At 49.7% G+C, this 21427-nt stretch overlaps 3 protein-coding genes across 10 annotated transcripts in view; 1 reads left to right on the top strand and 2 right to left on the bottom strand.

The window, feature by feature from the left end:
* Positions 1-7734, bottom strand: MAD2L1BP (MAD2L1 binding protein). Of its 3 annotated transcripts, none has more exons than XM_024557907.3 (5): positions 7372-7734; positions 3961-4029; positions 3412-3826; positions 2604-2869; positions 1-930 (listed from the first exon to the last, which is right to left on the bottom strand). In XM_024557907.3, the coding sequence occupies exons 3-5, from the start codon at positions 3455-3457 to the stop codon at positions 418-420; spliced, it is 825 nt and encodes a 274-aa protein (XP_024413675.2). In that variant the 5' UTR covers positions 3458-3826; positions 3961-4029; positions 7372-7734; the 3' UTR covers positions 1-417. The 3 variants fall into 3 exon arrangements, with proteins under 3 accessions (XP_024413675.2, XP_071075774.1, XP_071075775.1); XM_071219673.1 differs by having other exon boundaries at positions 7629-7734; XM_071219674.1 differs by lacking the exon at positions 3961-4029.
* Positions 6337-15477, top strand: GTPBP2 (GTP binding protein 2). Of its 4 annotated transcripts, XM_045193034.3 has the most exons (13): positions 6337-6460; positions 6573-6624; positions 9783-9809; positions 10066-10250; positions 10589-10697; positions 10888-11085; positions 11382-11556; positions 11711-11930; positions 12349-12484; positions 12621-12679; positions 13295-13466; positions 13834-13998; positions 14232-15477. In XM_045193034.3, exons 1-13 carry the CDS (start codon positions 6414-6416, stop codon positions 14406-14408), a joined length of 1722 nt encoding a protein of 573 aa, XP_045048969.2. In that variant the 5' UTR covers positions 6337-6413; the 3' UTR covers positions 14409-15477. The 4 variants fall into 4 exon arrangements, with proteins under 4 accessions (XP_045048969.2, XP_045048970.1, XP_024413674.2 ...); XM_045193035.3 differs by lacking the exon at positions 6337-6460 and having other exon boundaries at positions 6522-6624; XM_024557906.3 differs by lacking the exons at positions 6337-6460; positions 6573-6624 and adding an exon at positions 7842-8129.
* Positions 15478-15901: 424 nt separating this feature from the next.
* The window catches only part of POLH (DNA polymerase eta), a 31698-nt gene continuing 26172 nt past the window's right edge, over positions 15902-21427 (bottom strand). Inside the window, exon 9 of one of the 3 annotated variants that reach the window (XM_045193033.3) lies at positions 15902-19910. In XM_045193033.3, the coding sequence (XP_045048968.2) occupies positions 19016-19910 (895 nt within the window). In that variant the 3' untranslated portion in view covers positions 15902-19015. The remainder of the gene's footprint in view (positions 19911-21427) is intronic. The other 2 variants (XM_045193032.2, XM_024557840.4) reach the window with 2 other exon arrangements.

Below are 21427 nucleotides of genomic sequence, written 5' to 3'. Positions count from 1 at the left end.
AAGCCAAGAGTTTCAGGAAAATTTAATATGAATTCATTCATTTTATATTTAAATTCATGAGTCACACCTGCATTATGTTCCTGGTAAAAATTCTGAAAAGCCACAGTGAAAGGGACACCTCCATAATCGTATCTCAGGGCCCACATTTGTTTTCCAACCCCAAACAGAAAAGTCTGTCCCAGCACCCTCTGGGAAATCAACCTTTGATTCAAAGAGATGTTGTTCAGTGATGATTATTACAGTCCCAGTCCCGCCATCAGCCCGCCGGGAAGTCTGTGGAAGGGAAGCAGGAAGCCAGGACAGAACCTTCCTCTCATCAGGAAGCAGCTCTACTTCCAAGCAAGAGATGGGTGACTTGGCGCCACAGAAGGAAAAGATAACTTAGCCTTTGTGTTCATGATTAAGAAGCATCCCCATTCACTCGTGAAAGCCTTTCAACGTCACTGGTGCCTGGAACCAAACGTAATCTTCCCAGGCCGTGACTGGGACGGAGGGCCTGCCACAGGAGAGGGTCACAGTCAGTTTGTGGCCCCGCACGGGCACTCTGTAGTTGAGCCTGGGTCGAAACCAGTCTTCGCCGCAGTCGCGGTGCCCCTGCGCCATGACAGTGGTGCTCATGAGCGGAGGAGCCTGCAGCTCACTGAAGGCGTCAGCCATAAAAATGGCTCGGAAGATACGGCGCAAACAAGCCGCCGTGCTCAGGCTCTGGTCCCTGCTGTCTGGGGCCAAGCGGGACAGATCGAGCTCATAGAACTCCTTTGGATTCAGAGCGTTGCCCCCAAGGAGGATCAGCACTCGTGGTACTAGCGTCCGGGCAAAGAGACCCTCTAGGTGGCTGAGGACACTCTCCAGTTCTGCCAGGGTTTGTTGGCACTTCCTGCTGTTTGTCTCAGCGGTGGTCCAAGGTTTCTTCTTCACCATGTCCTCTACCTATGAAGACAAGGTATGGTGAGAAAGAAAGCAAGGGAGGGGGAAGTTAATGACCTTTGAAGAACCCTGTTGTTTGGGATATAGTAGACTGTGGGACTGGATTTCCAGCTTGATGAACTGCTACAGCCAAGATAATGGGTTTTATCAGAGGCAATATATCAAAAAGGAAAATACATTCTTTGTACTAAACCAAACTGTCCCACTCTTAGAACAGCAAAGATAGTGTTTTGAAGTAAGAGGACATCCAGAAATAAGTAACGAAAGCAGTCAAGGAGATTTGGTGGCACAGTATGTGGCAAATGTTTGCTGTTCTAGGAGTGATAACAGGAACAAGGATTATTTGGTTTAATAAAGGTGATTCTAGAGTTGGTCTTCCAATTAAACATGGCAAATTGAACACATGCTTACTTGTGATCCCATCTGAATGAAACATTACTAAATGAAAGGGAAAAGAAGGGAAAGAAGGAAGGAGAGAGGCGGGGTGAAGGGAGGGAGTGAGAAAGGGAAGGAGGATGCCCCAGGGCAAAGAGACCTCGAGAATAGACAACAGTAGCCGAAGGCAACAACAAATTTTTGGAGGACAGAGAGCAGATGGGAGCATTCAAATGCTGACAGGGCAGGCTCCCTTGGAAAGCAAACTGACTCACACAGCAAAACCCCAGACTCAGGAGTTGCTGGCATAGGCGCTGCAAAAGGCAAGAGCAAGCGCATGGGGACTCAGTGAAAACATGAGGACCCTTAGATCACCTGCCAGTCTCTTCCATCTAGAGAGAAGACTTTGCAATATTGACGTTTTGGGAGTCCTCCAAAGAGACCAATAGGTTCCCACCCAATATCCTTGGTCTATCAGCCATGCATACAGAGCTTTCAATGACTTATTCTTAAATATTTACCAGACATAGACTGAAAGCCTCTAACATGAAAGTTAGAGACCAAAACAGATAGGAAAAAGACGCTGGAAGAAACTGAGACACTGCAAGAAACAGAGGAGCCCTGGCTGGTGTGGCTCAGTGGACTGAGCACTGGCTTGCGAACCAAAGGGTCACTGTTTCAATTCCCAGTCCGGGCACATGCCTGGGTTGTGGACCAGGTCCCCAGTTGGGGGCCTGCCGGAGGCAACCAATCCGATGTTTCTCTCCCCCTTTCTCCCTCCTGTCCCTTCTGTCTAAGAAAAAAGAAGGAAAAAAAGGAAAAGAAACAGAGGAAAACCATGAATATACAATAATTAATATCCACAGGCAAGAGACGTTCATATAGACATGAAACAGGATGCTACATGCAAAAATTAAGAGCCCTTAAGACTATGACTGCCAAAAAAGAAAAGAAAATCGATAGACGTGTTGGAATATATGTCAAAGAAGTCCCCCAGAAAGCAGAACATAAAAACAAAGAGATACAAATTTGGAGAGAGAAGACATTAAAATTAAAAGGTCAATTCATGAAGTCCAAAGGCAACACAACAGGAGTTTCAGAACAAGAAACCAGAGATAAGGTGGTGAGCGTTAGACTATCAAAGATTAGAGTGTGGAGAAAGCGACTGAAGCCATGGGATGAAACATACTCTTCCCAGCTGCTCAGGCTGGGAAGCCCAGGAGATTCCTTAGACTCCCTTTTCACCCACCATCCAATAGCCACAAAGTCTCACACCAACTCTCTCCAAAGCCTGTGCCTACCTGGGAAGAAGGTTTGCGGTAGAAGTGCTTCAGCTGCTCATAGGGCAGGGGGAGTTGCTGGCGCTGGTACATGACATGCTTTAGAAGTTCACAAGTAAATCGACAGCAGCCCTCCTGGCTCACAGGCCCGGGGAACACCACTGGCACCAGGCGGTCTCGGGGGCAAAATGACTCCGAAGGGTTGGGAGGTTCTCGGGCAGAGGGAGTCTCAAGCAGCTCTATCCGGGGGGCGCGGGTTTCCTCCGACTCCTCATACCACTCCAAGTCTGGTGGGCGCACAGAGGGACAAGAGAGAAAAATGAAAACTCAAAGGCCAAAACCAGGCTTCTCATTCCCTATCAGCCACCCTAACCCGGACATACGCACATTCCCTCCACAAACTTCTGTGTGCGCCGAGGCAGGGAGATTCCTAACCCCAGTCGCCTAAAGTGACTTTAGTGACGGCGGATGGTGAGAAAGCGGGGACAGGGGACGGGCTGCGGGGGGAGGAGGGGTGCAGAATTTCTGAGGCAGGGGACTGATGCTACTCTCAGAAAGTGGAGCCCCTGATCAGAGTTGAAAGTATAGTCAAGCGGGCTACAGAACGCCGCCGAGATGAAGGCAGAGTGGGGGTGAACCACTGTGATCCAGGGCCGTGAGGCGGTAGGGTCGCTCTGGCCGAGCCAGGGCCGGGGCGGGGGGACGCCGAGAAGTGAGGATAGAGGAAGATCGGCCCGAGAAAGGGCCAGGGTATAAATGGTGGGAGGGAATGGCGGTAGGGAGTAAACAGGTCCCCCAAGTACCCCGAGATCCGGACCCCATGCCTTACCAGGGACAGCGGCCGGGGACACTACTTCCGGCTCCGGCGCTGCCATTACGACCTCCTCCCTCTCCTCCGTGCGGTTTGAATGGGCGCCACGCGGGGCATCATGGGAAGTCTGCTCGGCCGGGCGGAAGGGGACGTGGTGCCTCCCTGGCGTGCTGCAGGCTCGGCTGGGGCGGGATTTGAGCCTCGCGCTCCCTCCCTAACCCCCTAGCACCGGTCTGCAGAAAGCTTCCCCCGCAAGGACACCGATGATGCGTTCTCAGCCAGAGCGCTGCCTTCCAAAGGACACCTGCCCTCACGCGTCCTTTCTCTCCACTGTTCACTATTCATTGGACATCCACTTCGTCCCAGGCCCTGTCCTAGGTGCTGGACATTGTGACGAATAAGCCCCAGGCAGACGCTGTCCTCAAGGGGTTCACTGCGTGTAGATACAATACGACACGATGAATTGTACAGGGGGTTTACACGGGCTGTGGTGGTGAAGAACAAGGGCGCTAACAGACGGGGTGGGAGTAAGGGGTAGTCCAGAGGAGATGTGCCCAAGACACTGACCTGTAGCATGAGCAACGGTAAAGAGGCGGGCCTAGCGATCCTGGAGAACGTTAGAGACAAGCACACGCTCTATTCAAGGAATGAAAAGAATTCAGGTTATAAAGAGTTAAGGCTGCCCTGGCTGGTGTGGCTCAGTGGATTGAGCACCAGCCTGTGAATCAAACGGTTGCCAGTTCGATTCCCAGTCTGGGCAAATGCCTGTGTTGTGGGGCAGGTCCCCATTTGGAAGTGCGCAAGAGGCAGCCACACACTGATGTTTCTCTCCCTCTCTTTCTCCTCCCTTCCCCTCTGTCTAAGAATAAATAGAATCTTTATAAAAAAGAAAAAAGTTAAGGCTGTGGTGGACAAAGAGGAGCCAGGTTGTGGCAAGGCTTTATAAGCCACATTAAAGAGTTTTAACTTGATCCTGTGAGGGATGGAGAAGCTGCTTGGAAAGGTTTAAGTTGGAGAGTAGCACGATTAAATTTACATTTTATAAATTTAATCTCTACACTGGCTGCAGTGCAGAGATTAGATTACAGGTAGGAGATAAGAGAGGAGGCTGTCAGATCTAGCGACTGAAATTACCCGCCTGCGTGGGGAAACAGGCCTGAACTAGAGTAGTCACAGTGGGTGCAGAGAACTGGGTGAACCCTACAGATATTTAGGAGGTCCAAGGAGCATTACTTGGTGATTGATCCCAGGAGGAAGAGGAGAGCTAGAGAGAGGCTTCCAAGAAGACAAGCAGGACTCTCACTTCAGCATCTCTGTGGCCAGTTGTGCTACTCGATGAAGATTTATTGAGATGTGGGTAAGGAGAAACGGTGAGTTCAGTTTCTGATAGGCTGAGTTCGCCATTTAATTGGACAGATATTTAGGAACATCATTAGGAATAGAGATACGTATGTGAGTGTCATCAGCACGAGATTGGATTAGATCACCCAGAATGTACAGAAGAAGGATGAGCGAGGATCCCAAAGACCCTAATGTTTAGGAGATGAACAGAGAAGGAAGAAGCTCTAAAGGACACTGAGGAGTTGACAGAGAAGTATCAAGGAAAATAGATAAGCCCTGGCTGGTGTGACTCAGTGGATTGAGTGCCAGCCTGCAAACCAAAGGGTCGCTGGTTCAATTCCCAGTCAGGACACATGCCTGGGGGTTGCAGGCCAGGTCCCCAGTAGGGGACACATGAGAGGCAACCACACATTGATGTTTCTCTCCCTCTCTTTCTCCTTCCCTTCCCCTCTCTCTAAAAATAAATAAATAAAGTCTTTTAAAAAAATAGTAAGTAGCAAGTCATAGAGGCCAGGAAAAGGGTGTGTTTCAGGAAGCAGGAACTAGAGATCAAAACATACTATAAAAGTACAATGATTAAAATACTGTGGTATTCACTGAGGAATAAACAAACAAATAATAAAACAGAAGAGAGCCCAGAAACAGATCCATGTATAGGTAAATCTTAGTATATGATAAGGATGACCTTTCAAAGCAACTAACTTGAGACAATGCCCTATCCAATTAGAAGGGGAAAAAATCAAATTGGTTCCTACCACACATCCTACATAAAGATAAACTCCAAATAAATTAAAATCTTACGTAAAAGTACTGAACACATATAAATAACTAGTTATATACCAGAAAAAATACTTGTCTGTATATATAAACACACATAGCTATGGCATATATAAATATATACCCCACAGCCAACCACTTCATAAGCAGCTCCTCCAGGAAACTCAACCGCCTGCCATCTCCCAGGACTCTGCTCTCCTCCTGCTTAGGAGGATGTCTCCTCCTAAGACACCCCTGCTCAGCCTACTTCTCTGCCAGGCTTCACTCCCGTTTGTGGTAAGCCAGGTTGTTCAAGAATGCGGTATCAAATGAGTTATTCCCTCCCATCTCTCAAAAGTTCTCCACTTAGCCCTGGCCGGTGTGGCTCAGTGGATTGAGTGCCGGCCTGCAAACCAAAGGGTCTGAGGTTCGATTCCCAGCCAGGACACATGCCTGGGTTACGGGCCTGGTCCCCACTGAAGGGCTCACATGAGATGCAACCACACATTGACGTTTCTCTCCCTCTCTTTCTTTCTCCCTTCCTTCCCCTCTCTCTAAAAGTAAATAAAATCTTTTTTTAAAGGTTATTTAAAAAAAAGTTCTCCCCTTAGGAGACAACAGGGATGAATAAAATGAAACTGTGGGTTGGGGGTGGTTGAAAGAGCTGAAGATGAGAGAACAGGTTTTATCAGGAAAGTGCAGCAGGCCCTGCTTATCACGCCAGCCCAGAGCTGCTGGTAGTGAGAGTTGGGATGGCCTTAGCTCTCCCTTCCAATCCCCACCCTTCTTGAGACCCGTCATTGACTGCCTCCGCCTCGGACTCTAACTAGCAGTTTTCCTGGTGGGGTTGTGCCCCTGGCTGGGGTTGACCTCTGCAGCATAACCTTCCTATAGCTGAAGGGGGTTGAGAAGAGAGAAGTCACATGTGCTTTCAACCACTGAAGACCACACAATTGGCTGGGTCTCCTAGGTTCTCGTGCAGATTTTGGTCCTTCTGCCCCCATGGTTTGAGTTTTGGGAAGTTATGCCATGCGGACAGCAACTCTATGATTAGTAAACTGCTCCGTTCCTTGTCGTCCTAGGGGGGAAGCCATGGACTCTACCAGATCTGAATCCCTAAAAGGATCCCCAGAGGTAAGCCACCGTTATCGCTTCTAATTTTCCAAGGAAAACTGAGGTCCGGAAGGATAGGCTGTTTCATTTCTTGGCTGTGCGTGAGCATCTGGCTGTTTGTGAAGCGAGGGGAAGTGGACGTACAATGAGTAGTGAGTCATGTGATAGCCATGGGCTGGGAATTGAACCCTGGCGTCCTGACTCCCTACCCGGCAACACTAACTGCTTCTCCACTCTGCCTTCCTAGTGTCTTGTACACTGGTGTATGTCGCTAAATGTGTTTACTCTTTGCTGACTGCCAGAGCCCTAAAGAGCAAGACGGATGGCTTGGCAAGAAAGTCAAAAGTCAGCAACCCTGCGGGGCCCTTGGCCAAGTTTCTATTCCCAGACACTTCCACGACCTCGTGGTGGTTGACGTAACCCGAGCCCCAGCTCCGCCCCAAGTAGTGGCAAGGCCCCTCCTATAGCCCTTGCTGTTTTAAAACCAAACTCGGTTCTCCCCGATTGGTTCTGCTTCAAAACAAAAAGGAGGGGAAGTACTCGCTGCGGGCATCCTAGTAGCCCTCGGGGAGCAAAGCTGGTTTATGGGTTCGGGCCTCGTGTCGGGGCTACCGCGGTAACTTGGGCTGCTAAAACCAGCCCCCGGAGGGTGCCAGCAGGTAATAAAGCAGTGACTGCTGTGCAAAGGTGACAAAATCATCGTAACAATAACAGCCATAATTAGGCTAACCATCATCCGCCTCCGCCCTGGCATTCGCCCTGACTCACCCCCACGGCACGCGGATCATCGGGGAAGAAACTGAGGCAGGGGAGGAGCCAGCAGGCTGGAGGGACCAGTCGCCCTGAATTTGCACCTCTCCACGTCCAAAACCTGTTGTCTGGGACCGCGCTAAGGGGCCCCACCCAAGAGCGCCCTTAAAGCTTGATTCTGAAGTAAGCTCTCCGGGGACCCCCCACCCTAAAGCCTTAGAAAAGGATCCGTTCAGAGAGCAGAAACCGAGAACCAGACTACAGGTCCCTTAGACCTTTGCGCACAAAGGCGCGCTCCTCTTCTACGCCCCGAAGCCACCCGCGGCCCTGTGAGCCGCGATGGTTCCTGTGAGTTGTAGGGCAGCGGCGACCTGTTTCCACGGAGATCCGAGCCCTGAGGACTCTAAATCCCGTGGTGCACCGCGGCGGTTTCCGACGCGCCGGAGCCAGGGAAGGGTGGGGGCGTGGCCTGAGCGGGGCTCCACCCCGCTCTGCCAAGGCCGGCCGGACGCGGCGGTGGCAGCAGGGGCGGCGGCGGCAGTGGCAGTGACGGGGGGAGGGGTTGGGCGGGGGGCTGGCGGCCGCGGCGGATGGACTCGCGGGTATCGGAGCTCTTCGGAGGCTGCTGCCGGCCCGGAGGGGGCCCGGCCATGGGCGGAACCCTCAAGGCTAGGGGGGCCGGGGGCAGCGGCGGCTGCGGGGGCCCGAAGGGGAAGAAGAAGAACGGAAGAAACAGAGGGAGCAAAGCCAACAACCCCCCGTATCTGCCTCCCGAGGTGAGCACCTGAGATGTGGCGGGCTGAGAGTAAACCACTCTTTCCCGTCCCGGGACTCCGGAAAGGCGGGACCAAGAGAACTGATACCCCCTTCCGGTCCCAGGACCCCCAGGAAGGAGGGCTGGAAAGACTGGCCCTCTCCTCAAGGGTCAGGACCCCAGGAAGGAAGAGTGGGGAGGAGTGGGGATCCCCCCATTCTAATAACATAACGCCAGTAGGAAAAATGGGGAAAGGAGATCCCACTCCCACCCCCTTGGGAAGAAGGCTCCATCCCTGAGTTGCAGGAAGGGAAGGTAGTCTACATTCTGGGATGAGGAGGCAGAGTTTTCTAAACTTGTTCCATGGGGAGGAGGGGAGTACCCAGGAAAAGGGCAATATGTTCTGTACCTATCCCTGAGCACACACACAAAACACACACCCAAAGAACAGTCCAGTAGTCCCCGGTCCTTCGCCTGTCCTATAAGGAAGCCGGGACAGCCTCCATGTACCTACTTCATCTACTCCCTAAGGCAGAGAATAGCTGCTACTTTGCCCATCTTGGGAAAGGTGGACCCAGAGGAAGAGCCTAAACCAGTGGTATCAAACTTTAGCATACTTCAGAACCCCCCTGGATTGCTGCCCCACCCCGAGAATTTCTGATTCAGTAGGTCAGAGATCGGCCTGATAATCTGCGTTTATCACAAATTCCTGGGTGATGCTAATGCCGCTGGTCCTGGGACCAGCACTTTGAATCTTCCTTGTATCACTTTTCTGAAGTCATCTCCGTCAAAATGAGGTAGAGATTATTGGGGAAGACCTGTTAGAGCTTGTAGTCAGAGGGCCTCGAAGGGGTGAAATGATGACAGGAAGGGAAAAAAAAATGGCCAGGGAGGAGGGGTACAGAAATGCAGGAGAGGCAGAACAAGCAAATCTCATATCTTTTTGCATCTGGGAGGGGAAGGCTCAGGCAAAGGATACTTCTGTTTCGGGTCACCTAAAAATAGGGAAGAGGTAGAGGAGATTGTGGAGTGGACTCAGGATGTCACCTCCGCTGAGGCACAAGGGTTAGGGGATAGGAGATAAAAGCCACTGTCCCCTTAATTATGTTTTCTGAATTACTTCTCTTCACCTCAGTCCCAACTTGGAAGCTCTGCCCCTGTCCCACCTGGGCTCCTCTCTCACTGGGTCTGCAGTGACCAGTGCTGAGTTAACCCTTTGGCCTTGGTCCAGAACCTCTTGCATCCTTCTACTCTTGGTTACATCAGCTGAGAGGGGTGGGCAGGAAGGAAGTGGTGTCTCCCAGAGCAGTGGCAAAGAATGGCCTCAGCAGCCCAGACAGAGGAGACAGATTTCTGGGGAGGGCAGTTTGAAGGCCTGAGAAGGAAGGGGTGTTCTCGCATCTAGGAAAAACATACTGCCAGTGATCAAAGAAAGGAGGGACTCGTGGTTCTGTTCCTGGCTTAGACAGGTGACTGTGTTCCTAGAGGCCTTTCCTTGAGAGAGGTCACATTGGGGTTGAGTAGAGGGCTTGTCTGCCAGTGACCTTTGGCAGGCACGTGCTGAGGCAGGTGCTGCTGAGCCTTCCTGCTTTTCCTGCCTGGGCCCCAGCAGGAAATGGGGAAGTAGGGGTTGGATCTGGACCGTGTTTGGTAACTGCTACCTGTTTCTTTTTAGGCTGAAGATGGAAACATCGAATATAAAGTGAGTGTTAAGGTGGGGAGGAGCAGGTTGTCCTTGTTGGCAGATGACAATTTCTCTGAGATCTTTCCAACTTCGTGATCTGTAGTAATTTAGGGACGTGGTTGGGGGTAAGGGCTTTGTTAGAGGGTGTCAGGTATGAGGAGGTTTCAGTGGGCAGGGAAGGTCCTGGGCCTTGCAGCAGGACAGGTGGTGAGCATATGGGTTTAGGAGAAGCATCTCTGATTTCACCTTTTCCCGATGCCTCACCTGCCCTAAGCTGAAGCTGGTGAATCCATCCCAGTACCGCTTTGAGCACCTGGTGACACAGATGAAGTGGCGACTCCAGGAGGGCCGCGGTGAGGCCGTCTACCAGATTGGGGTGGAGGACAATGGGCTGCTGGTGGGGCTGGCTGAGGAGGAGATGCGGGCTTCCCTCAAGACCCTGCACCGGATGGCAGAGAAGTATGCTTCCCTTCCCCCTCAGTTCTCCTCTCCCTAACCTGCAGCCTAGGGGCCAAGAAGGGACTTTCCTTCTGCTGCCTTCTCTAGACAGTGGGCAAGGCTAGTCTTCTGGGCTTCTCCACATTTGGACCTAGGCTTTTTGGCTCCTTGACTTAAGATTTGTTTGTTTGTTTAGAGGGAGCTGTGGATATGGGATAGATTGCAGCATGGTAGGGGAGGAAGAAGGTGTTGGGAGCTCTTTAGGATGTGCAGGAGAGCCACTGACCCAGAGCCAGGATGGAAGGTTGGAGGTGGGGGAGTACAGGTGAGATGCAGAAGCTGTGGCCTTGTTGTGATAGGGTGGGAGCAGACATCACTGTTCTCCGGGAGCGAGAAGTGGATTACGATAGCGATGTGCCCCGGAAGATCACTGAGGTGCTGGTACGAAAGGTCCCTGACAACCAGCAGGTGAGCACATACCCTTCCCTGCCTTTCACACCCATGCTCCCTGAGAGGGAGGGCAGCTGTCTCCTGGCCTATGATACTGGGGGTACCCAGTGTACCATTTGGTCCCCAGGGAGCAGCACTGCCCTTGACCCAACCTTCAATGGAGGGGGGTAAGGGATAGGATCCCTTACCTCTGACAATTCATCCACAGTTTCTGGACCTTCGTGTGGCTGTCCTGGGGAATGTGGACTCGGGGAAGTCAACTCTGCTTGGAGTCCTGACCCAAGGAGAGCTGGACAATGGGCGGGGCCGGGCTCGGCTCAACCTTTTCCGGCACCTGCATGAGATTCAGTCTGGCCGAACCTCCAGCATCAGCTTCGAGATCCTGGGCTTTAACAGCAAGGGAGAGGTGCATGCAATCAGCGGGACCCAGTGGGGCCAGACTGTGAGGATGGGATGGCAGTGGTGAGGGACCGAGTCCAAGGGCAGAGTGTGGAGACTTTGTGGAGAGTGGATGAAGGCCCTGAGGGCAGTGGACAAGCTCTGTCCTCCTTAGAAAACAAATGGGGAGTCAACGGAATTAAATCAGAAATGGGACACAGGGTTAAGAGTCAGGGTCACCCAGGGACTGGTTTAGGTCCTGGCGACTCTTGAAGGGTCGGGGAGGCTGGCAGGGGACACTGAGAGCCCTGGGCTCTGGGCCAGGTGGTGAATTACAGTGACTCGCGGACGGCAGAAGAGATCTGCGAGAGCAGCTCCAAGATGATCACCTTCATCGACCTGGCTGGCCACCACAAGTACCTACACACCACCATCTTTGGCCTCACCTCCTACTGCCCTGACTGTGCCCTGCTCCTCGTCAGCGCTAACACTGGGATTGGTACGCGGCATGGGGCAGCGGTGGGGCTGGAGGCGGGTTCTGACTCTCTCCCATGCCGGACCTCCTCAAACCTGGGAGCCAGACGAACTCTGCTCTTTTCCCTCTTCTCCCTCCCACATTCCCTCCTGATGCCTGCCTTCCTTCTCTGAGACAGCCGGAACAACAAGGGAGCATCTGGGGCTGGCCCTGGCCCTGAAAGTGCCCTTCTTCATCGTGGTCAGCAAGGTGGACCTATGTGCCAAGACCACAGTGGAGAGGACGGTACGCCAGCTAGAGCGGGTCCTCAAGCAGCCCGGCTGCCACAAAGTACCCATGCTGGTCACCTCCGAGGATGATGCCGTCACTGCTGCCCAGCAGTTTGCCCAGTCACCCAAGTAAGTCTTTCTCACTACAGAACCCTGGCCCACAGGGAAAGCTGCCATAGGGCCCCGGAGCATGGCGTCCCACCTCAGGACCAAACCAGTTCTGGCTCAGTTCTGTGGTTTTGAAGGTTGGGATTGTGGAAGGGAGTCTTTTCTAAAAGGGTTGGCCCCTCCCCCAAGCCAGCCTGGAACTTGGATGATGCCTGGGGCCCTGGAGATGAAGTGCCGTGTCAGGAGTTTGCCAACTCCCCAGGACTCTGGGATGGGTCCTGGGCTGGCTCACAGAGAGAGGTGCCACAGCCCCTGCGAAGACCATCAGGAGAGGGCCCCTAGCCACCCTGAGGAAAGCGCACCTTTCCACGTGTGGGGCTGAAGCCTCTGCTTCCTGTTAGAACTTGCCTCATCTGTCTATCCCTGCCTCCCTCTACAGTGTCACCCCTATCTTCACGTTGTCCAGTGTGTCTGGAGAGAGTCTGGACCTGCTCAAAGTCTTTCTGAATATCCTGCCACCGCTCACCAACAGCAAAGAGCAAGAGGAACTCATGCAGCAGCTGACCGAGTTTCAGGTGACTGTCCGCCTGGACAGGCAGTGAGCTGGGGAGCTAGGAAGGACTAGTTCTGGCCAAGCCCCAGTCTGTTTAGAGAGTTTGGACCTGCCAACGCGACTTGCCAGGCCATTGATAGAATTTTCTTTGGTTTCAGGTGGATGAAATCTACACAGTACCAGAAGTGGGGACAGTTGTTGGAGGGACACTTTCCAGGTGAACTTGCTTGCTTGCTACCCACCCCACTCAGCCCTCACATACCCATACACTGGAAGACATGGCCCACAGGAGACCCCGGAGTCGAACAGAGCCCAGCTAACAGGCGTGCCTGTCTGCAGACTAGGCTTTCACCAACAGAAGAGCTGGAGAAAGCTAGTCTGTTGGCTCATGAGGGAAGAACAGTATTGTTGCTTTACTGGAACCCTCCAGGCCCCTGAGGGAGAAGTGTGGGTCCTGGGCCCCAGGAAGATAACTAGAGTGTATTCAGCTGACTTCACCTTCAAGTAGGGAAATGAGAGGTCCCTTACAGCTCTTTCCAAAGCAGAGGCTCAAGGGAATATCTTGCTTTTTCAGGGATCAGTGTTCAGTATCAAACCAGCAGGTACCTCTCTGCCAGCCATCGCTGCCCTTCCTGGTATTTATTACCCTTCAGAGTCTGATCTCTGAACTGGGGCAAAGCAGGCGTCTTCCCCTATCTCCAAGTTAGTGTTTAGGGTCTCGCTCCCCCTCCTGAGGGACTCACCTTAGAAGGGAAGGAACGCTCTGGGTGACCCTAGCAGAGAAGTAAGGGAGCCTAGGCTGACACTGTGCCATCCGCCCCCTGGGCTGCAGTGGGATTTGCCGTGAGGGCGACCAGCTGGTGGTGGGCCCCACGGACGATGGCTGCTTCCTGGAGCTGAGAGTATGCAGCATCCAGCGCAACCGCTCTGCCTGTCGTGTGCTGCGAGCTGGGCAGGCTGCTACGCTGGCCCTCGGGGACTTTGACCGTGCGCTCCTTCGCAAGGTGAGGTGGGAGGGAGGGTTGGAGAGGGAACACAAAGAGAAGTTCCTGGCTAAGGGGAACTCAAAGGAGACATGGCCTCTGTCCCAAGAAACTGCTTTCACAAGCCGTCCGTGTTTGAAAAGGCTTAGCGTACCCATAAAGGACAGGTCACTACATATGAATCACCCCAGTGTCCAGGACCCTAGAAATACAAATCGTTCGAAGGATTAGAGGACCTGGGAGGTGGATAAGGAGGGGTTCCCTCTAAGGGAAGAGTTTTGAATGTTGTCTTCTGAGGTACCGTGGTTGAAGTCCTAGAGGAAGAGGGACCTTAGGAGCTCTAACGGTGTGAGTGACTAACACAAGGTTTGGGGCTGTGCCTCCCCAGGGCATGGTGATGGTGAGCCCCGAGATGAATCCCACCATCTGCTCAGTGTTCGAGGCAGAAATAGTCCTACTGTTCCATGCCACCACATTCCGGCGAGGCTTCCAGGTGACAGTACACGTGGGCAATGTCCGTCAAACGGCAGTGGTGGAAAAGATCCACGCCAAGGTGAGAGGGACCCAGCCATGCTTGTTTTTCCAGGGAAAAGTCAGAATTCTTTGTCCTGCCTCCAGAAAGGCCCGCCCCCAGACTCATAGAGAACTCCCTGATCCTACAAAAGGGACAGAGACCCACTTAGGGTGGGTAGAAGCCTGATAGGCCCCCAAGGGTGGAGAGCCGAGGCTGGTAGAGAATGGGACGGGAGGCTCTGTCCAGGGCCGGTGACTGCATATCTGCTGCAGGACAAGCTGCGGACAGGGGAGAAGGCAGTGGTACGTTTCCGCTTCCTGAAACACCCAGAGTACCTGAAGGTGGGCGCCAAGCTGCTGTTCCGGGAGGGTGTCACCAAGGGCATCGGCCATGTCACTGATGTGCAAGCCATTGCAGCAGGAGAAGCCCAGGCCAACGTGGGCTTCTGAACTCCTCCTGGCAGGCACAGCTCCACTGCTGTCCCTACAATATACAAGGTGACTGGCCATGCTGCCCCCTGTTGGCGGCTCTGTGTGTTAATAGGCTAGGGAGAGAGGGATGCTCCCTGCCACCGTTCTGGAGAGGTGCTAAGCTTGGTGTGGCCAGGGAGGGGCAGCCCTGAGGGAGAAGAAAGGAGAATTTAGGGCAGTGCTCAGCAGCTGCGTGTCCACCTGGTTGGCTCGGCAACCCTGGAAACCCCGTGGCCTGCCTACTGGAGGGAGCTGACCGTCGCCACGTTGGCCCCACTGTCAGGACTGGGCGTGATTCACCGGTGTGGTCCCTGCATTTCAAGAATTGTCACAACAACTGGGGTGGTCCTCAAAACCATTTCTTTTTCTATACCTCTTCTGAAGACCATGTAAGTTGCCATCTCTACCTGACTATGGACAGAAGACATCTGCTCCTGGCCATCCGGTGGCCCAGGGTCTGAAGAAAAGGCACAGGGACAGTGAATGGCAGTGCTCCCATCTGTACTGAGACGTGCAGTCTGCTCCTCTGCTTTATGTCCCTGCCCTTCTTTACTCAAGGGCCATTCCCCAGTCTCTCCGCTCACAAGCCCCACAGGTGCTATTCGTTGTGCTGGCCCAGGCCTGGGGCTGCCGAGCTAAGGCTTGGCACACTGAAGGTCGGCCGCGCGTCAGTTTTGTCCCCTCTGCAGTGATCTGTTGGTTTTAATGCTGATCAAACAGTGTGTTTTATTTCCCAGACTGACCCCCACCCCCCATTCCTGCCACCCTCGCCCTGCTTCCCACTCCTACATGAGTCCTCTGTTGTTTTCGCAACTCGCAGTGACTATCCCTTCCCTCTGTTGCTGGGAACCTGGAGAAAAGGGAGAGATGCAGCCATGTTTCCTGTTCTCAGGGCATGGACTCCTTGCTTTCCCTCTGTTAATGTCCTGGGTTCCCGTGGACTCAGGGATTTGTCGGTTGAGGTTTCTCTGCATATATATATATATGTACATACATATATATATTTAATATACATATATATTGTACAGAATAAAAATGTTTTATTGAACACACTGTGCTTATGCTTAAGAGACAGCTTCAGCTTCCAGAGCTAGCTAGAGTCCTGTCCAGGCCTAGAGATAAGTGAGACCCTAACACCGCTGAGCCCAGAATGAGGAAAGAACTCATCTAATATCTCATTTGCTATTCTGTCTTTCCTCTCTCCCACGTGGTCAATGTTCCAGTACTGTGATCAAGCATTCAGGCCTGTTTTGCATAGCTCTTTGAGTGAACAAAACAGAAAGCAAAACTGCTACCTTTTTAGCTGAGATAGGTAACCACCCCATACTTGAGGAATTGGCCACTTGCTAATGGTCACAGTGGTTAGGAGGCCCACGACTGTGTCAGAGATTTGGAAATTAGTATGCCAGCTACTTAATGAAGACTAGAATTTAGAGACATGGTAATCTGAGCTTTATGCTTTTTCTTGCAATGCAAAATAGTCTGAAGTGAGGTTTATGTACTAAACTGGCTTCTTGGAGTTATAGGGCCACCTAGCCAAACCTTAGTCCCTTCCCGTTTCTGTGTTCAGAATACCTGATTATCACAGTTTATGGGTAGAGAAATAGGGCCGATGTTAAAGTCAACTACAAAAACCAGGGACTGCATTTTGAGTACTGAGCCTTTCAAAAGAAATTTAGTGATAAACTTGGCCCAAGGTCCCCTGGAGCACTCTGCCTCCAGGGTATTAAAGTGATAGTTTCCCTACCTCTCAAGCTCAGCTGCTTTTCAAAATATCACTGGTTTAACTTGCTGCTAAGAAGCCTATGATTGAAGAGCTTCCTCCTGTGGTTTATTCCCTTCGGTACAGTTGCTGAGCTATGAGGAAAGGTTATATTCAGCAAAAACTACATTTTTTTGTTTGTTTTTGTTTTGGACAGGCAGCAAAGTTATGCTCTGAGATTGATTTCTGTCTTTGCCAGCAATTTATTAAGCACAGGTTCACTGTGGGAATTACAATTTCATAAGCCAGTGAGTAGCATACAGTATCTCTTTTTAATCTTTTTTTTTAGGTTTTATTTATTTTTAGAGAGAGGGGAAGGGAGGGAGAAAGAAAGGGGGAGAAACATCAATGTGTGACAAAAACATCAACAGGTCACCTCTAGCACACCCCCCAACTTGTAGACCCAGCCTGAAACCCAGGCATGTGCCCTGGCTGGGAATCAAACTGGCAACCTTTTGATTCACAGGCCCACATTCAATCCACTGAGCCACACCAGCCAGGGTACAACGTCTCAATAAGCCAAGTAAAGAAATAACATACACCAAACAAATGACAGATTAATCACACCACTGTTCCCAAGTGAGGGGAGGCGAAGGAGTAAAGTCCAAACTTAATACAAAGTGTACCTTTTTATACCAGGAGGCACTCCAGAAAGTTGGCAGCAGAGCCACCAAAGAGCTCATCTCCAGCTGCCAGCACAAAGTAAAAGTCCCCTGTTGCTAGAGCACATTGCTAGGGAGCCAGGAGAGGAGCGTTAGCAGGAGGGCTGAGGAGCCCGAAGGGCATCACTTCTGAGGCCCTGCATGGGTTTAACGCCACTGCCCACGAATAGGAGCAAGTGTCTCAAAGGTCTTCAGAGTTTGTAGGTTAGTGAAGAGTCGCCTCATCCAAACCAAAACTTTCAAGTAATCCTCATAAATTCTCAGTATTTACAGTCTAAATACCCTCTTGCCATTGTTGCTTCTCCACAAGCTCCTATCAATAAGCTCCCAGCAGGACCCCCGTTGGGCTTCTGGCTGCTATCAATGACAACAGAGGCAGCACGGTGACATCCTGGCATAATTCATTCTTATAAACCACTGAATTAAAGCAACTTTTTAAGGTCATAAGTGGATTTGAAATATGAAAGCTGCATACAATCACCTGTTAAAGAACAAAAATGCATTTTTTATTTAAAAAAGATTTCTAAAAACTCTTCCTGGATTAGGAAGGGAAATTTTGGAAAATCCGCTCAGTACTTAGTGACACATCTCCAGGAACTCCAGTGAGCCACTCACTTCAGGGCAAGGGGACATTTAGGGGGATAAAAGACTGTAGAAGACAGCCCCCTGCCTCAGTCCCCCAGTAGTATGTATATTTTTATTTTCCCAGTTCTGGTAACCACCTGCAACTTTTCATTATACGTTTCATCTAATGAATACTAAGTATCTATTATGTGCAAGGCACCGTGAAGAATTCTTGCCTCCAAGAAACCACAGACCTAGTAGGGAAAGGACCATATACACAGTAAATACTGTCTTTTATTAGACATTTCAATATTTCTGGAGAAGAAATTTCCTGTTAGACCTAGTGGTTTTCGATTGTTTTCCTCCTCCTTCAAACTAAAAACATACCCCCCAGTTTATAAATAAGCTTAAAAAGCCATTGGTTTTTGTAGATGTATCCAGAGGAAATCTGTGCACCGTTCTCCCTACTTCTGCACTCCCTCACTACCACCTACCTGGGTTCATCTTCAGTTTCACGCAAGGTCCCCCATATCAGAAAAGGAAAAAAAAAAAGCTAGCTTTCCACATATGAGAGCAGAGAAGAAGAATACAGCACTGGAAATGTTGAAGGTGCAAAAAGCTACAGCAACTTAAAACCCTAAGCTAAGTAGTCAGTTAAGCGGGGAAGAGGGGAGCACACCAGTGACCCCGAAGGCCCAAATAAATACCTACCCTTTAAATTTGTCCTCCAGGGTTTAAGAAAATGCTCTTTACAAACCTGGCCAGCTGTTGGTATCTTCTAGATCAGCATTTCTCCAACTTTAAGGTAACACCCTGAGGAATCTTGTTAATATACGGATTCTGACTCAGCTGGGGTGGAGATGCAGCAGAGACCATCTTAACAAGTTCTGTAAAACCTGTTAAAATGGCCTCCGATGCTGTAGCAAAGGCCTAGGGGTAATCTAGTTCTGGTCATGATTTACCCAGTCTAAACAGGGTTCCTGGACTGCTCCAGTAACAACCTGGTACATGAGAACAAAACGCAAGAGGTAGAAGGCCAATGGCTAGAACTGTGGCTATCCACACAGTTTGCCTGTATGAAATTCAGTACCTATTGAGAAGCCTGTCACAGAGGTAGAACATTTTTTTTTTAAAAACTTTTTTACTTAGTTCCTTCTGTGCTACAGTACTTTAAGAAATTGTCCTTCATCTTCAGTATTCTGGAAGGCATTATCTCAATCTTGCTCCTCTCAAAGATGAGGAAAGTGACTTGCTCGAGGCCATGCACTTCAGTAGAAGAGGCAGTGTCAGATCAGGGACCACATCTCCAAGGCTCAGGGCCCACGCATCTGTGACTATTTGACCCTGCCTCCCTAAACACTTCATGATTAAAAACACAAAGCAGGTGTATCTCCGGAAGACAAATTTTTACATTTCTATTTGCAGTGAAATTAGCATCCATGCCTGTGAAGAGATAAGAGCCTAAATTCAGCATTTAACCAAATTATTCTTCTTATAAAATTTTTATAGTTATGAATTTCCTTAAAAAGTAAACATATTTCCATTTCCCAGGTTATAGATGAAATATTAAAACACTGCAGCCAGCCTGAGGACAGCACCTAGGGTGTTAATGGCTTAAAAAATGATTCCAAGGTCTGCATGCCCTCAGGCCGAGCGCGTTTATTACTAGAGGCCAAAGGGCTCTTGGGATTTCTTTTGCCTTGAGGAGAACTGGCAGGAACAACCTGGGGGTGAAAGGGGTGGGGCTGCAAAAAGGATTTCTGCAACTCCAGTGCAAAATGATAGTCCATATGTTCCGGCATCTCCCACACGGGTACCAGGGAGCCACACTTCTCACAGGGCACTTGGTCCTCGGTAGGCAGCAGGCTTGGGGTGGTAGTTGCCTTCTGAGCCCCCTCCAGAGCAGACTGGGAGATTAAAGAGGCAAGCCTGCTCTGGCTCTTTTGGACCAAATCCATCTCTGCAGGAGTTGCTTTAAAGGATTCAAGCTTCAAAACCTCTTCACAGACGGGGGCAGAATCAGGATACTTTGTTGGAAAATACTTTGATAACTTTTTAGGGCTAGACTGCAGATTTTGAGGAGGGATGACAACCGAAGGATCATTAAGCTGCTTCTGCTTCAGAAGCAGGCTTTTCTGCTTAAAGAAGGGCTCGATTCCTGTAGTACGGCTGGTTTGGAAAGGTAACGAGAGCTTCAGTGGTGAATTGCTCTTGAGGGCCTGGGAAGTGGCAGTGAGGGATGAAAGTGAAGCCTCTTTGACTTTCTGCTTTTCTGTAGCTTTTTGGAAAAATGATTCCAGAGAAGTGGCTGCTTTCTTAGTGCCTGTTACCGATGGGCTACTTCCCTGGGTCTTAGTTTCTGGACTGGCAACTGGCACCTTTGGCAGAGAACTCGAGTCGTTACTCAAGAAGACCGTGATGTCTGTGCAAGACGAAGAGGCAGAGGCAGAGAATTTGGTAGCACAGAGGAAAAGCATCGTGAGAGGAGGGGACCTGTATGGAAAGTATGAGAACAAGATTAGCACCAGGTCACAGATCTGAATGACAAATAACTGGGATTCTGGTTCTGCCACAGCAGGAGATTCTTACTGCATTGGATCTCACACTTCAGGGTGTATCAGATCAATAGAGATTCAATAAATCTGGGATGGGCAGAGAATTTGCCTTGCTAACAAGTTCCTAGCGGGTGTTGATGTTGCTGATTCGGGACCACTCCTTGAGAATCGCTGACTTGGTGAGCCAAGCTCCACGTGTATAAGAGGGAGTCCCTGACAGCTCGGTGCCATTGTTTTCCTACGATGCTGCTTCAGAGCTGCTGTAATTCAGGGTTAGGACAAGAAATTTTACTCAGGGCAACAAAAAGGCTTTTAGAATATTTAGACTAGAGAGACTCCTGAACACAGCCTCTTACCCATTCTCCTGTTTTTTAAGAGGGCACCACCTAACTCTAACGCTGACGGGCTCTCAGCTCTGGAGGTTCTGGAAAATGAAATTCCACAATGGCTTTTGGTTACCTCTCCTAGTCACAGAAACATTTCAAGAAATTTCTGCTCCAAAGTTCCTCATTATGTCTAATTACTCAAGTAAATTGGCACATGAGTTGAATTTCAGAAGATGAAATGTGCTTTTACATACAGATTAGTCCCTCAAAGACATAAAGAGTGAATGCTATTTTAAAATTATTACAACAGTATCTCACTGTCCTCCAGTTTCATGCTTGGGGAATCTCACAATCAGATAATTTTGATGTTTCTCTATCAGTAGGTTTCAAGCTCGTGGTGAATAATATATCTATTATAGTCTGTCAATTTTTAAGGTTTCATATGAACACAGTATCACCATTGTCATTTTGTTCAGTAAAAATATTCAATTTTTGAAAATAAATATACCAGGTTGTAAAGTTAATTATTCTAAAAACAAAGACTATATAGTAGTCTTTGTACATATAATAGTGTTGGCCCATATATTTAGATAATTAATAACTTACGTGGTTAAACTAAACTTATTTCTTATAATCTTCAGTCTAGGTCTCTAAATAAATAACCAATTTATTTTCCTCACATAATTATATTTCCAGTGTGAATTTGGAATACTTTTATTTTTTAAATGTAACAGGCTACGTTAAATAGTTAAAGGATTCCAACACTGAAAATAATACCTGGACAGTAAATGAACACACTCCAATCATATATTTGGTTATTTTTCATGATCAACTGAAGTTTATTATAATATGGCAATTGGTATTATACTAGTGGAGCTTGTAACTGAGTTGAGGTGTTAGAGATTATCGATGAATATGGGTCAGTTTCACTATCAAGGAAGATGGAAAAATGAAAAAGTTCAGAAAGAAGTTCCCAAGTGTGCTATATTCTTGAAACTTGAATTCTGTACTCCCAGGTGCAAATGGTCATTCCCCAGACTATTGCAAATTGATACAGGTAAGGATAGTATTTTTTCTTTTTTTTAATGTTTAAAAACTTTATTAATTTGAGAGAGAGAGGGAGAGAAAC

Source organism: Desmodus rotundus, chromosome 11 (assembly GCF_022682495.2).
Source record: "Desmodus rotundus isolate HL8 chromosome 11, HLdesRot8A.1, whole genome shotgun sequence".
In the NCBI taxonomy this organism is placed as follows: Eukaryota; Metazoa; Chordata; class Mammalia; order Chiroptera; family Phyllostomidae; genus Desmodus; species Desmodus rotundus.
This window is presented reverse-complemented; position numbering and strand designations above follow the sequence as displayed.